Source organism: Telmatherina bonti (assembly GCF_933228915.1).
Source record: "Telmatherina bonti genome assembly, chromosome: 2".
Lineage (NCBI taxonomy): Eukaryota > Metazoa > Chordata > Actinopteri > Atheriniformes > Telmatherinidae > Telmatherina > Telmatherina bonti.
In genome coordinates this window covers 33,971,034-33,987,774 of record NC_136620.1, presented here as the reverse complement: position 1 = coordinate 33,987,774, position 16,741 = coordinate 33,971,034, and the positions used below count along the sequence as shown (strand labels likewise).

The 16,741-nt window shown below is 37.2% G+C and overlaps 2 protein-coding genes across 2 annotated transcripts in view; one reads left to right on the top strand and one right to left on the bottom strand.

Annotated features, from left to right (window-relative positions):
* Nucleotides 1-46: 46 nt before the first annotated feature.
* Nucleotides 47-5,383, bottom strand: LOC306767032 (kelch domain-containing protein 10-like; the record flags this gene model as incomplete). The annotated part of the gene is made up of 10 exons (XM_079254935.1): nucleotides 47-256; nucleotides 1,225-1,364; nucleotides 1,474-1,521; nucleotides 1,597-1,663; nucleotides 1,745-1,829; nucleotides 1,939-2,087; nucleotides 2,161-2,315; nucleotides 4,014-4,235; nucleotides 4,335-4,427; nucleotides 5,299-5,383. The coding sequence occupies 10 exons, from the start codon at nucleotides 5,381-5,383 to the stop codon at nucleotides 47-49; spliced, it is 1,254 nt and encodes a 417-aa protein (XP_079111061.1).
* A 4,995-nt stretch (nucleotides 5,384-10,378) lies between these two features.
* Nucleotides 10,379-16,741, top strand: part of LOC306767071 (ubiquitin-conjugating enzyme E2 H-like) — an 11,904-nt gene continuing 5,541 nt past the window's right edge. The window contains exons 1-5 of the mRNA XM_079254979.1: nucleotides 10,379-10,618; nucleotides 14,602-14,678; nucleotides 15,122-15,196; nucleotides 15,318-15,357; nucleotides 15,608-15,660. Of these exons, the coding sequence (XP_079111105.1) occupies nucleotides 10,566-10,618; nucleotides 14,602-14,678; nucleotides 15,122-15,196; nucleotides 15,318-15,357; nucleotides 15,608-15,660 (298 nt within the window). The 5' untranslated portion in view covers nucleotides 10,379-10,565. The remainder of the gene's footprint in view (nucleotides 10,619-14,601; nucleotides 14,679-15,121; nucleotides 15,197-15,317; nucleotides 15,358-15,607; nucleotides 15,661-16,741) is intronic.

The following is a 16,741-nucleotide window of genomic DNA, read 5'->3' as shown; positions in this document are numbered from 1 at the left end:
TTACTGCCAACTGTAGCGTAGGTGCTGCTCCACAGACCACTTCAGTCTATTTGAGTCTCTGAATTAATGTGTGTGTCAGTCCCAGGCTGAGCAGCTGAAGGGTGGACAGCTGAGTTAAGTGAGGGAATATTTTCAGCAGTTTCTCCCAGGTCAGTTCCAGCAGACTGGGCACCACCAACCAGACTTTATACAAAGAGGCAGTCCTTCGGTTTCCAGAAATGTTGACGACGCCGCCATGGACATACATGCAGCCAGCCTGAGGGAAAAGGAAATGGAACATAAAAAGTGTGTCTTCACGTGAAAATGAAGGTATCTTGCTTGTGCAACTCTGTATAGTACCCTGCTTTCTAACTTCACAATGACGCTCACAACCTGCAAAGCACAGACTAGACGCGATTTTTTCCACTGATGGCTGTTTGGAGGAATTATATCCCATTCCTCTGAACACATCTCCTTACACAAATTGCTCGCTTTAAGCCGAAACTCAACACTTCTTAGATTAGCGTCAACACTTTTGTTAAGTTATTCTGAAATATTAACCTAATTTTTGTGTATTTAGTCTCCCTACCTTCACATTCAGCTAATGGAGAATCCTAGATGTTTTCAGGTCCAGACCATGACTCTACCACTGCCATGTTTTATAAGTTACCTTCTCATTATGGAGCGTTTTTATTTCTCCAAATGCAACACTTTTCATTAAAATGAAAAAGCATCTGTTCACAAATGTTTTTGTTAACCATTTTAATAGTTTTTCAGTGTGATGTTTAACAAACTAAACACTGTAAATTTGTTGAAAATGTTTGTGGCATAGTTGGTTTAGATTCAAATTGAATGGAAATATATTTGCATGCAAATTTTACTAAAAATGAAGCACAGGCCAAGTTGGAAGCAATTATCTTTCCATGCTGAGCCAGAATTTTTCATTATTTCTCCTTATATCAACTGCTCTTAGACAGCAACTTTATTTATTTTTATTGTAAAAAATTCTGATTATGTTATATTCACAAACATCAACATTAACACCTTGTTCTCATGTGAGGAGCCTCACAGGGCTATTTCACATCTTAGTTGTTGATCAGTGAACCAGTTTAGCTGAAATCACTTAAAAATGAGTTTTTATGACCATCAATGCAGAAATGTTTGTTGATATATCTATACAAACACAAGACATTTGAAAGATCCCCGCTCTTCTCATGTGTCAGTAGTGAATGCCATTTTACTTACGGGAGTGACAGCAGCACAGTGAAAGTAGGCTGGTTCTGGCATGACAGCTGGGAGCCTCGTCCACTGATATGTCTGCAGGTTGATCTTCCACAGATCAAATAGGATCGACTCGCCATTATAACCTCCGCATATAAATACATCTGCAAAACATGTGTTTTTTAAAAAAAAGAAAAAAAAAAGAAAGGACAAATCAAGACATGAAGGATAAAAATCAAACACTTTAATATTGCTGCATGAAGTACTACTTACCTTGTCTGACCTGTACACAACTATGACATCGGCGGGCTGCAGGATATCCTGCAATGATCAGAAAACAAGATTATTTCAGTGTGAGGTTTCCACAATTCTTTGTCTAAACAAATAAAACCGTACCTATTTTCTCATGGGGTTTAGTGACTATTTCCTCCCAGTAATTGGTCTCCAAGTTATAAGCATGAATCTGGTGAGAAGAAATATTATTAAACTAAATTAACCATTAAAACGTTTAAAGTCAAATAAAGTCTTTAGTTGTTGTTCTCACTTTGTCTAATGGATATGATGTCCAGGAAGTCCCGCCCCCTAAAATGTAAATTCTTTGTCCGTCGTGTGCTAGCTCGTGTCTGTACCTGGAAAATCAGTCAGTCATTCATTCATTCATTTTCAATCTGTGACAACACGCTTGAAAATTTAGTAAAAATTAAACACTGAATGCTGGAGTTGTGTCTTCGGACTGACCTCTCTTCAGGCAGATCAGACGGTGCGTTGTTAGGTTTGAGGTGGGTCCATTCTCTGGTGGTCAGGTCCAACCTGTGCAGATCAGTACTGTACAGGTAGCCCGTTGTCCCTCCAAAGACATAGAGGTACCCATTTATTATGACCATTGCCTGGAAAACAGGAATGCTGATGTGTAAGAGGAAAACAGTGAGAGAGAACAGTACTGAAGAAGCCAAATATTACCTGGCCGTAGATCTTATTGGGTCTCTTCCCTCTGCAGGTGAGCAGGTTCCATCGTCTGTACTGAACATTGCAGACATGGATGTCATTGCCGTTGTTTTCACCAAAAGGAATTCCAGTGCCACCAAACACAAGCAGGTTGTTCCCATGTAAGACAGCTAAGAGATGGGGAGACAGACAGACAGACAGACACAGACAGACAGACAGACAGACAGAGACACACACACACACACACAGACACACACACACACACACAAAAATGTGATGAAAGTTTTGTTCAGCCCAACAGAGAGTTGGTCATTTTCTGAAGCTTGGGCTGTGTTTTTCAAGACACATGGGATGGATTATCTAAGCACTGGTTGCAACATTATAAAAGCAAGTTTATGACTTTGGAGCTGGGGATAAAAATAAATAAAATCATAAAATTGCATTAAAAAGTATAATTTAAAATTGATTTATCAATTTGAATAGGATAAAATGTAATTCATATAAATTCATAAAATTCAGAAGACATACTCCAGCTGCTCCTTATTAGAGAGAGACTTCCAACTTCACCTCACTGGGAAATCAGAAAGAAACTTGTTTTTATGTCATAACTTTCTGCTGGTTGGCATATTTTCTGACAAGCATCCGCTGGTGTAAGTGTGATCACTTGTGTCTGCACGCATGTGTCTACGTCTGTGGCATCAGGGTGGAACTCTGTCGAGGACTCAGAACAGCTACAACATGCCGTCACATTAATCATATAAATAACAGACTGTTTAGCTTATTATATAAAACTATATGTAACTTATTTTAGATTAAATGTGCTTCTAATCTGTGACCTAAATTGCTTCTGTTGTGACTCCATGCTTTACATGAAACAAGGCAAAAATAAATTAACTTGAGCTTGTAGTGGCGGCAGTGGGTATCATTTCTTATTTTCCAAAACATTCAGTGTTTATTGACCGCATTGGAGTCAAAATTTTAGTATTAGCTGCTAATGTGACAGCTGAAAAGCGACTAAATACTTTATAGGTGAATGTAATCAAACAGTGAATGAAAAAAACAAAACAAAACTGAGAAGAAAAGCTGAATTAGGACAGAAGCAACACAAAAACTTTTCAGTTGTATATGGTAAGATTGCACTGAGCATGGGAAGTCACCTGAGAGTAAAATCTGAGTCCAATCAATATTGGATTAATTAAACTGGCATCAATCCAAATTGAATAATCGATTTTTATTTAACCCAGCTCCAGTATAATAAAGTTGATATTAGGAATGGGAAAATCGAATTAAAAAAATTTTTTGAAAATCTGGATCTTTTGCTTCACAATTTTAAAATCTACTTTTTTTTTTTTTTTTGAAAAAATCTATTTGTTTTAAATAAATAAAAATAATCCCTTATGAAGTTTTTGTCATTTTTTTATTGATCTTTTTACTTGTCTTCTTGGACATTATAGCAGCAGAATGATGGTCTGGCTATTGTGTTGTTTTTTCCTAATTGAAATCAACAAAAATGGCTAGCAAAAAAAAAAAAGCTTTATACATTTTTCTTTGTTTTTAAATCTACAAAAATCATCTACATCAAAGAATTGTGAGAATTGCAATTTAAACTGAAACGACACTCCAAAAATCAGAATCAAATCGGGACAAAAGCATATCATCACATCCCTAGTTAATATGTTATCCATGGTTCTCTGACACATCAGAAAGCAAAAACAGCAGTGGAGAAGGTTGCACTGGGTGATGTGAAAACCAGTGGGCATCCTGCTTCTAGAAACTCAAAATTTTGATGCCCCCGAATGAGGCTACATCCCTTTTAGATGGTGTAAGGCCAAACCGTGCTTTGTTGAGTTTTGAGACTCAGTCTTTACCTGACATGGATGCCAGCTCTGTGGGCATGTAGCCTTCTGTGCGGACCTGCTGCCAAGTCGCAGTGGCAAAATGAAACCGCCAAAGTTCCCTGAAAAGAGGATAATCCTCATTCTCTGATCCGCCTGCCTCATCAAAGTCTGGGTTGTAGCCTCCGAATACATAAAGGTTGCTGCTGTCTGCAACACAGCGATGTCCACTCCTGGCAGGTGGTATACAGTGTCCTGTCAGAAGAACAAGTCACAGAAAGACTGTAAAACCTCTGAAGAAAAAAAGACTTTTTGAAATTAATAGCAAAATAATGATTTCTGAAGTTTCAGCACCTTCTCTCAGAAACCTATTGGGGATCCGCAGATTGGGGCAGGTGGGGGAAAAGATGCGCCGAGCTTGAAGCCATCGGGCTCGTTTCTTGGAGCCTGGAAATAAAAAGCCAAAAATCCAGAAATGATGTTAATTTATGCAATTTGGACACTTTATTTGGACACATCTTATTTTTATAATTCACTAACTAGACATATTGTAGTCTGTATTATTTCAACTACTTTAAATAAATATAAACTATCAATTAATCACCATCAGAATAGTGAAGATCAGAACATTTCTGCTCAAGAAAAGTTTCTATTGTCACAAGCTGAACACATGGAAAAGAGATTACTATAAACAAGGCTGGATTATCCAATGGACATTATTGGGGCCCCAGGTAGGGCATACAGCGGCGGTTTGGACATGAAACAAAATGTATATAAAACCATATAGTTACACGGCAGTATCCAGTGTGTTGCTACCGGTACCAGTGGCTGAGAGATGTTAGAAATGTCGTTTCACAGTGTAACACTCACAATGTTGCGGTGGGGAAGGGGGCCCGTGGAACACTCTGGGCCCAGGGGCCTGTTCACTTTTAATCCGGCCCTGACTATAAATGAGGACTATAAAGCAAATTTTGTAAACTTTACTGCATGGAATTATTGCGCATTTGGGGGGGGGGGGGGGGGGGGGGGGGGGGTTGAACTGTTGTTTCTCAGTTTTCCATGAAAAGCCCACATGTTAAATTCAGACCTCTCCAGAGGGAGAATGAGCAAATGAACAATAGCGTCTATCATGCTTGCGCTTCCGCATTGGCTAACACTTTGCTCCAAAGCTAGCATTACACAAAGCCCAAACAGAAAATTAATCCTGGTATCTACAAACACACACGCCACCAACAATATCAGCATTTTGCTCTCGGCTTGCTTTGTTAAAGGCGTAAAATTAGCTTGCACGAGCTGGCAGCTGGTTTTGTTTACAAACCTGAGTCCCTATTGGAAGGCCTCCACGTTAGTTTCTCAAACTTATTGAGCTGACTGATGGTTCCGTCTCGTTCAGGCGACGACATCTTTTCGGGGATCAAAGAGAGGCTTCGCATCCAGACCTGAACAAGAACTCGCAATAATCTGCCCAAAATGTCGAAGCACGGGGCAGCAAGCTTGTTCCTGTCTCCCAGCAAAAATAAAAGAAATAGCAGCCGTTGTCTGCGACGCCACAACCAGCTGATATGCCCTGACCAATCAGAGGAGAAGGAAACTTGTGTTGCGTTCAGGTGCAACAGGAAAATGTTTACAGTTTAAACTTTCAAACTAGTCAGCGTCAAACATTAAATTGAGGGTCGATAAATGTGACAACGAAATACGGTATCATTTTCAAATTAGGCACAGAGCTATAAAATTCATTGACATAGATAAATGATAGATATATAACGCATCCAAACGTCGCTTTGCTTTACATGTTTCAGTAACGTGCCTGAAGACATAAAGCACAAAAACTTGAATGATACTACATAAAATGCCCAGCCTTGAATTTATTCTTCATCTTTTAAATGTTATTTTAAATCATATGTTAGTTTTTAAAATAAAAGATTTGTATATGGTTATTTTTCTGCAAGATTTAAACACACGGTAACTTAAAAACGTTCGAAGAGTCAACCTTTCCCCTAGATCTTCAGGGGCTGCACAGTTGACATGTAATTGGATTTGAAGCAGGGAGGAGGAGCTGAAAAAAATGGTTTTCCTGTTGACATAGAAGTCTCCACTTTAAATTGGTCTCAGAGAATACTTCACAGCTGTTTTTTTTTTTGTTTTTTTGTTTTTTTTTGTTTTTACCAGATCCATCTGTTCATTCATAAATATCTTTCTGCTGTGCTGTTTCATTTAATCTCACCAGGTGGCTAAAACTATTTCTAAATGAGTCAGCAGTCAGAATTGAAGCCATTATCTACTCAGATTTAATCAATACAATGATCCATTCAGATGTCAGCACTTAATATCACTCTTTTCAAATAGCTTGCAAGGTAATCAGCTTAGCCAAGGGATGCCTCCCCAAAGATTAAAATCAGTGACATGATTATTTATCAGAACATCTTCTGATTGTAAGTTTATTAAAAATTAAATACTGAATAAATTAATCGTCTAATCGAATTAAGTGGGGTTCTTTTTGTTGTTGTCGTTTTACTAGAAAGGGCTTTGTTCTGCCTGTGTTGTGGCTGTGTTGTATTTGTGATTTTCAACTGACCCAGACAGGTTAATCTTACTGGTATCATCTTGTTTACTGGCGTATTCAAGCTCTACCTTTGACAAAGGAAGGATGGTCTCTATCACAGTTAGCTATTATACAAATCCCTGTCTTAGTCTAAAATGAGCTTTTAGATTATACCCTTAGCTGAATTCGCACAAACAAAGAAAATGAGATAAATAAGCTATTCATTTACTCCGGCTTCCTCCCACCGTCCAAAGACATGCATGTTAGGTTGATTGGTGACTGTAAATTGCCCATAGGAGTAAGTGTGAGCATGAGTGGTTGTTTGTGTCTGTGTGGCCCTGCGATGGACTGGCGAGCTGTCCAGGGTGTACCCCACCTTTTGCCCAAAGTCGGCTGGGATAGTCTCCAGCTTCACCACGACCCTTCATTGGACTAAGCGGTTAGAATAATGAATGAATGAATGAAAGTTATCCATTGTATTATATTTAGCAAAAAACTTAATTTCTAGCCTATTTTCAATAATTTTTAGTGGTCAAAGATCATTTGTCTTTAATAAACATAAAGGCAGAGTTACCTTGAGACAGGAAATAAGGAGTAAGCTGAAACTAAGCTTAAACTTAAAGAAATGTGTTTGTGGTGTTTCTGTTTCTCTCCTTTCATGTTGCCAACTTATGTTGCATAACTCATCTTTGGAAACTCTGACCAGTAACCTTTATATTGGTTACTGGTCAGTCAACAAGGTATAACTCTTGAGGCTCATGCTTCTGTGGCATGTGCACAACAGTTAACATGCGAATGGTGACCCCCAAAAAGTGCCAGAAACCTTTGCAATATATTCCTGTTGGTTTTCACTCTTACTGGGGACCTCAGTAGCATGTGGAAAACTCATATCAACCACAACAACTTGACACCTCCTCATGTTGGTCACCAGCTTGGTTACATACTGGACACATCCCAGACTGGTGATGGTAGGATGGCATCCCATAATCATGCTTGAAAGTCAGTTAGTCTGGTGGGTTGGTCACATTACAGCAAGGACAAACTGACCATACAAGTTTTCAGTTTACTTGAAGTCTGGACTCACAGCAAGCTATACTATCTTCTCTACTCCAAGATTCTGGAGGTAGTCCATGATAATCCTGGCTCTGTGGGAACCTTCTTCTGGAGTATGGAGTAAGGCCCCAGTTTTAGGAGACATGGGGTTTCATGGCTTCAGAATCTTTTTCACACATGTGTGACTGGCACACACCTGGCAGCACTTTAAGCTGTAAAAATGTATGAAAACCCTTTAAAATTGTATTTTGGGGGGTGCAATCAGCTGCTCATTAAAAGCTCAAACCCACATAAAAACATCTTAACATATTGCAGCTTGAAACGAAACTTGTATTAAGTCTGTTGTCTTAAAATACAAAAGTAAATGTGTTGCACACACACAAAAAAAAGCACAGGCAGTTTATTATTACTACAAATTAATTAATTTATTTTGAAGATAGTTGTTCATGTTGTTTCGGTTTTATTTTTTATTGTTTCTTTGTATAATTGTATTATTTTTATTGCTGTTTTGACCATACTCATTGCAGCACTTTGAGATTTGGTTTCAAATGTGAATAATAATCATTATATTATTATTATTATTATTATTATTATTATTATTATTATTATTATTATTATTATTATTATTATTATTATTATAATAATAAAGTAAATATTGTTGGTTTCTAAAACGGTCTAAATTATTAAGTTAGAATATTAAATTGAGTCATACAGGTTTTTATTATCATGAAAAAACGTTTTTGTCTCAAAGAACATCTAAATTTTATTACAAGATCTGTGGATACTTTTTGCAATTACTGGTGTCTAAGGACAAGTCACCAATACATAATACCAATTAAACCTGCATGGAAGGATTGGAAAAGTCACATACAATTTGCCAAGGAACATGCATGCAAAGATCAGGTGTAAAAAGTATTTTGGACAGATGGTAAAAGCATAATTTACCGCTTTTGGTATAAAAAAAATTCACTTACACAAAAGATTATTGATTTTGTTAATGTGATTTAGTGGTTTCAAACCAATTGTCCCTGAAATATTATTTCTAAAATCATTTAATATTTGATTTTACAAACAAGCCAATAGTTTTTGCAAGATAAACCTTTTTTAATTATTATTATTATAATGCAAATGTGTTGTCTGATGATTACTTAAAGTGACATTTCTCATCGGTGTCAGAGCTCAGAGATAACATTTGAAGTAACAACATGCAAGCATGTTGACTTGTATCTTGTCTTATGACACAAGAATTATCACAGGTCATGTGAGACTCTCATGAGACTTAGCAACTTAACTCATGATGTGACACATATGTTTCCACCTGGAAGCACGTGTACATTCACAGGCATCGAGTGCTGCAGATGAGGAAACAGAAACTGATAAATAATAACTGTTTTGAGTAACCTGGATCTCACATTATTTATTAGTGTAAGAATGGATTTCTTTTCAGACCACCAGGATCAAATACAGTTTTTATCAATTCAGGATTATTCCAGTTCAGAGTGGGGGTTCATATTGGTTTTAATAGGAAAAGGAAAGGGGATCAACCTTCAGACACTAAAATAATGTTATTACCAGCAGGTTATTAAAATGATTTTGGGAACTTTATTTATGTGCAATAACTACATTTTAGTTCACATTTTTATACCAGTTTAATCAAGTCTTTTCAGATAAATTAGATATCCACTCTTCATGTATTATCTGCAATAAAAAATAAAAAAGCCATGCAGATTAGGTATCGGGGCTAGATAGTAACTAATGGATGAAGTAATCAGAATTAAATAATTAAATCACAAGTTGGAAAAATGTGCCATATAAATCATGTTAGAAAAATCTAATCAAAATCAGATAATGATTGTTATTATTATTATCATTATTATTGTTGTTGTTGTCGCTGGTAGTAGTAGCAGTAAGCAATGTTTGATTAGGTGCTTTAAGTGTGGAGGCAAAATTAAAATTATTTTAAAGTCTATCCACATCTTATATAATTGCTGGTGTAGCATGTTCACAGCATTTTGGTTTAAAAAAATTTCCCATGAGAACAGAAAATTGATTTGACTTGAGTACATTTGAGTACATTCATGTTTATATCTGATTTAGTCTTCTTTGTGTTCCAACTTTTTAAATCTTGACTCCAGAAATATCCATTTTTAATTACAATTTATTAATTATTGATTTTTAATTTCGATTTGCACTTAAAAGGAAGGATCAGTGTGAATGTGCTCTAACTGATTTACAAAAGCAGACTTCCAAAAAATACACAAACCAAACAGCATCCCTCATATACAATACACAGTTCACCAGTTTTTGTCTGTGTTGTTCAGGTAAAGATAATTTAATCAAATGTTGAACATGTAGAATAAAATATTTCTAAAAAGAGAGAGAATAAAACAAAACCAATGTTGAGGCTAAACACCTGAAGTAAACTTAGCAACTAAATAACTATTTATGATTTATGATTTATGTCATTCACGTGACACAACTTGTACTAATGTGCTTATTTCAGGCCCTCAATGAGGCAATTTTAACATAGATCCACAAATGATAGACAAGCACACGCTTAACCTCGAATCATCAAATGACCAGGCTTTTTACAAACAGACAGATAGAGGGAAAATTTTAGACCTACTTGTCGATTTTTATGTTAAAAAAAAAATTAAAAGCAGTGAAATGAGGTTTATAAAGTGTATATTGACATTGTGGCTATGTTCTGGAAATACACTTCTATCCCGGAGCCCCTCCTCTGATTGGTCTGGTCGCTGGAGGTTGATGTCACTGGCAGAGTCTTCAGGACAGGACACAACTAGGTAGAGCTGATCAGGGAGACCGTCCACAAGAAAAGTAGGCGATGTTGCAGCTAGGATATTGTTTATGGACATTGTGGGAAGGCTGCTGATACAGTCCAGAAGGCTTGTAGGTATTTTCAAGCTGAAAGGTTGAGGTAGCCTCACAACTGCAGTATTTTTAGATCACTTCTGGAAAGGTATTAAAAAATGTCGTCTCCAAGTCCGGGCAAGAGGCGAATGGATACCGACGTGGTGAAACTGTATCCTTTCCAGTACATAAACAAACCTAAACAGTCAAATGGAGTCACCATGTCTATATTGAAGCCAATTGTCAGTAGTTTGATGGTGATTAATTACATAATTTGCTGTCGATTGCTGCTGCTTTTTATAATGTGTAAACGTGTAACGCTGAATACTTGATGGTCAGGCTGTCTGTCGTTAGTCTGAGGGTGTGCGAACGTTAGCTAGTTAGCAGAACTGCTAAACTAAATGCTATATTTAACGTTATTCTGAGCATTAGCATGCTAGCATGTTAGCTGTGTTCGACCTGTTTGTTTCAACGGAGAGTTAGCCTCAGCTACTGTCGTTAGCTTTGAACATTGTTAGCCTTAGCTTGAAAGCGTCAAGTCAACCTGTTAGCCAACAATGCAATGTCATCGGACTGACAACACACTGTGAAGTATAACCAAAAGGTGTTTTACATTTTCAAAACACTTAAATGATAATACACGGACATTAAGCCGTTAATTTGGGAACGTCAACGTTATGGTAGCTAACCATCTAGCATGCTATCATCAAGAGAGAACAATTAAGGTCGATGTAGAGACGATCTTTGATAAAGTCGATCGCTAACTGCAGTATATTGTTATATGCAATATAACAGTTTATCAATGGTTTGATCAGTTTATTAGGGAAAAATCTTAGCATGTTAACGGCTTTGGCAATAGGGACAAATAAGAATTTATCACGATGAATAAGTCGCGGTTGGCATAATTACCACGAAAAATGCAGATTAAAAACGTGATGCAAAAACCTTAATAAATTTCTATTATTTTTATTATTATTATTATTATTATTGTCCTTATTATTTTGTTTTAAAACTGCGAAGAACAAAAAGGCGAATGGAGATGATATTGTCTATTCCACAATTAAGTCTTTTCTGTACACTATTATTCTCTTTGTGGTGTAAATATTGCTACGATGTTTTTTGGCTTTTGAACAGTTGACCAAAGTATTATTATCTTAAATATGTTTACACGTTTAGAACAATCACTTGCTGATATCAAGTGAAGTTTTTGCATGAAAGGTTTTCTGACAGCGTGAGCTGAATTGTTTTGTTTTTGTCCTGCAGCTAGATGCTGCTCTCTGATTGGTCAGCTTGTTACCATCCGGAACATGGTAGAGGGCGGGCCTTCACACAGCTGATCGAGGAACAACAAGCGTGCTGTAGGGGCACATGCAGGGATGGGGGCTGGTAACATCCGTCCGTGGCAGGGACAGGACTGCGCACACTGACTCTGAGTTTGTGAAGCTGTTGTTGACTGACAGAAACTACAACCTACAGCTGAAATAATTAGTTGGTTAAAGTTGATAAGCATGTGGATGATGAAGTTTAAGTTGAGTCTAAATTTGAAAAGGGACCAGGCCTTAATAATTGAGTTTTTATTTTATTTTCATAACATCTTATTAGTTGAATGTATTTAGATACTTTTAAAAAGCACCCTATTTAATATATTCGAAGGGAGAAGAAAAAAAATCAACAGAGTTTGAACTATAGATATATTATTCAAAATATACATATATTCAAAACACAACTGTAGCGTCACCAGACGCAACATGTGAAGGCAAAACTTTATCATTAACGATGAACGTTACTGTTGCTAACTTTGCATTATGACCATTGACATTAACAGTAGGGTAATTTTTACAGACTTGAGCAAAATATTCATTAAAATGAACCTTGCTTGGGTACTTTTCTCTCAGCCATTTCTATCTGCTATCGTTCTGCTCCTTCACCTCTTTGCTGCCAATCATGAGCAAGCTGCTACACAGCTGGACAGGTAGTAGACTCCACTGTTAGCTTTATAAAATTAACTTATTTGCAGAGCAGTGTCATATTTCCGGAGTACTGTTTCACACTCTAATTATGCTCTGTAAATGTGTGCTAATCTATGTCTTTACTTTTTGTTTATGTGGATCCATTCATACAATCTTATTTATATTTGGAAAAAAAAAACCAGTCATAATTCTGAATGCATGGTGGCTTTTATTTTATTGTGGCAATGCTTCCCAATTATTTAAATGTAGCAGAAACCCTGCAACATCTTCCTGATGTCCATAAATAGAATCTAATTATGTAGTACATCTCATAACCAGATATTGTTTCAGATTTGTCAAAACTAGTAAAAGTAAATAGTTTGAGACTAGTTTCTGTAATCTTAGTTGCGTACAGACAGGAGTGTTTGATGTGGGTTTGGGTCTGTCATGCATTTATTTATAAACAAAAAAATAATAAACGCGGTTATGTAAAATGAAGCAGTTTCTTTACATTATACAGTAGGCCTACGTTTAAAATACTTTAACTGTATATAATCTGTCCTGCTTATGTAGGTTACAGCTGGAAGTGCGCACACTTTAACCAGTAGAGCAGAGTGTCATCAAACATTTACATTTCAACCACATCTGAGCACGAATGTTGAAACTTTAACGCATTTTTGCAAAGAAAACAAAGCTATTCTCTTATATTTTTCACTGACAAGAGCTGAAACTGGATAAGAAATCTAGAAAGATAAGGTATGACTCATTGAAAAAAACTGTTTGGATCCACTCATCAAGTCTTGTAGGTCTTGTTACACCAGTTCTTGAACAAAAGCTCTGCAGCGGCAGCATAGAAGAAGATGCCATAGTGTTTCTCTTCACATTGTGTTTTAAGATAAAGTATTTGAGATTTGACCACCTCTTGTTACAGTTAATGCAGACCTGCTGACACAGGTGTCTGTCCTGCGCCCAGATATTTCTGGTTAAATGTACTAACACATCCACTGAGGCTGTGGGGATTCTATATTTTGAAACTTAGGTAATAAATTACTTAAAAAGTAAAAAAAAATTGTTCAAATTGTGTCAGAACACTATTACCAGCACCTGATTCTGATTCACCTGACATGGACCTCTGGTATGATGCTGCCAATTGGCCTTCAAATCACCATCAATAAGTACTTTTCTTGCTCTTTGTTTGTAAGAATTTACTGTCTTTAAAGTCCCCTTTGCAACAGGAAGTAGGTTTTAACATTGAGAGGAACAAATGGAGTCAAAATATCCAGTGACATGAGAATCAAAACTTGGAAATCGTTGAAAGCTCTCGTGCTTGTGTCAGATGGTTGTAAAAGTACTTTGAGCTTTAGTCATAATGGAAGTGTTCTCTTGTGTGTTTACATGAACATGGGAGTGCTTTGGTGGAGTTTCTATGGACAATCCTTGGGGGAAGAGCAGACGTGTACATCTATAACAGGTTTTATTTATAGGATGCTTTGCCTGACATCATATTTAGAGCAACCTAGTGTTCTTGGTCAGTGGTTTCTATGGAGGAACTGAGCTTTTTAAACATCTCTCTGTGCTGTTTATCTTTGCTTTTTCCATGCCTCCTGACAGTTATGCAATCAAGTTGTCTTGTGTTATTTGCATTCAGTTAAAAGTTAATTGTCATCTGACTTTATCTTGGTGACATAGTTGGAATGAAAATGACAGAAAGATTTATGAGTTGGTGATGAAACTGGTTGCAACACTTACTTTTGTGTGTCTCCCCCCCATCTTGTGTTACGTGTCAAGCTTGTGCAGTCTTTTGAGATTAAAATTTTCTTCACTTTTGTGTTGCTGTCATACAGCTGACTCAGCCTCAGGTCTTGCTGTCGCCACATTCTGCAGCTACTTTTCCTTAATTTGCCTCACATTTGGTGAATGTGTTGTTATGTGATGTAGGTTATTGTGTTGCAGAAAACGCTGACTTTAAAATGCTCCTGTGACAACTGTGAGGTTTTGTTGTCGAGGAGACTTGTTTGTCTGCCACCACATTATTGATCTCATTGCCATGACTGACGTTATTGATCCCATGTTTGACTTCTGACCAGACAAGTTCACAGAGAGAAAATGGGGCTGTTTGTTAAAAACTGACTTGGTTCAGTTTTCCATCCGTTTCTTTGCTGATTGGCTGGTTTTCGAACACACCTTTCCCTTAACCAGGAATCAGCATTGAGAGCAAGCACGAGGTCACCATCCTAAGTGGACTCAATGAATTTGTGGTCAAGTTCCACGGACCACCTGGAAGTAAGAGCTTTGGAAAGATTGACTTCCATATTCCAATGTGTTTCCCAGCTGATCGCATTTCCAGTAACGGTAAACTGTAAATGTAACTGGATTTGCATTGCCGTTCGAGGCTTGTTTAAGATAAATAGTTAATATTTTCTTGAAGTATTTGAGTTCCTGGACGCCTCCCTGGTGAGGCGTTCGGGGACGTCCCTGCAGGAGGAGACCCTGTGGAAGACCCAGGACACATTGGAGGGATTATATCTCTGGGCTGGCCTGGAAATGCCTCGGGTTCTCCCCCACGATGAGCTGGCAGATGCAGCCTAAGCAGGGAAGTCTGGGCTTCCGTGCATAGGCTGCTGCCCCCGCAACCTGACCCCGGATAAGCAGCAGAAAATGGATCGATCTTAGTTCAGGTTTTTGTTTATTTGTTTTCTGTGTCATTGATAATATGTCCTTTTCAGCACCGTATGAAGGAGGCGTGTGGAAGGTTCGGGTGGACCTACCAGATAAATACCCCTTCAAATCACCATCAATAGGTAAAAAAATCGCTGAACCTTCAGAAGTCTTTAAATTGTTGTATTTGAAAGTAAGTGTTGTTCTCTGTCACAAATGAGTTCTCAGAAAAATCAGCCTTTTTTTTTTTTTTTTTACCTCCAGGGTTCATGAATAAAATCTTTCATCCCAACATAGATGAAGCGTAAGTAGGACAACTTTTAAAACCAGTCGTTGCTTAATATCAGTTTCATAACCAGTGTTTGACTAATCAGCACCATTTCAGATTTTTGATAACAATCTCCCAGTTATATTCACATATTTATAAATGTATTAAAATATCTTTGCATTTAGGAGTTTACTCAAAATCATCTAAAGTTTGGTCATGTTTTCAGTTGAAACATGATTTTTTTTTTTTTTTTTAAACTAAACATCATTTGTTTTTGACTTCTCAGGTCAGGAACTGTGTGCTTAGATGTCATCAACCAGACGTGGACAGCTCTGTACGGTAGGTTACCGTCACAGCTGTAATCGGGCCACTTGTGCCAACTCCCACTGGTCACTCAGTAGATTTGACCGGCATTAAGAGCCAATAAAAACCAAAGTGAGCCGCTTACACTGCACCTCAACAGGTCAGCTTCACACACAGTGTCTCGGTTTAATCAGCTTATGCAGTAATGATAACTGCTGCTTGTATGTAGGTCATGCGTTTAGCACTGATAAATGAGGAGCTCCTGGAACAGAGAGTACATGATGAGCGCACCACTTTGTTAAAGCAAGTATTTCACTGCCTTAAACCAAACATATATTTGTAGTATCCAGATTTAGGTTCATGTATGCAAATAATCTGGATACTTCATTTATTAATTCATTGAGTCGACCTTAAATGATGAAAAATGGCAGCTGAGAAGTGTTTGTTCTTCAGTTTGCTTGCAATCCACACCACTTTTTTTCTCTGTGTGAAGACACCTTGATAGTATGTGTGTATTTTGGTTGTGCTGTGTGAGACTGACATGATGAAAGCTGCTAAAGGATGATGCTAAACTGTCTAAACTCCACAGAAAGAGCCTTTAAATCACCTTGTAGGCTACTGTTGGTAACCTAGCTGAAGGATTGGCATTTTTTTTAAACATCTAATTAAGTTAAAACTATATTGTTGACTATAAATCATTTCAGCTTGTAATTTAGAAAACATTTTTTCCAGAGAATATATGTCTGAATGAAGGCTTGACGTTATTATTATTATTATGGGTAAAAATGGGACCTGGCAGGAAAATTTGATGACCAGTGAAACAGTAAAACGTTCGCTTGTAAGCTACAATCACAGATAAAATTATTAGACTACCCTTGTTTTCCAAACAAATGTACATTTTCTTTGTACCAGGCATTAGAAATGATCATGAAATTTATATTAAACAAGAGTGGCCTAACAATTTTTACCACATCTGGATTTAGCAGTTTATTAGCTCTCACATTAGCAGCCAACGCTATGACAACAGGGTTCACCATCGACTGCACAGACTGAATGTTTTGAAAGTAGCAGGAAGTGACATCACCATGCACGCATATCCACTGAAATAAATCCGATA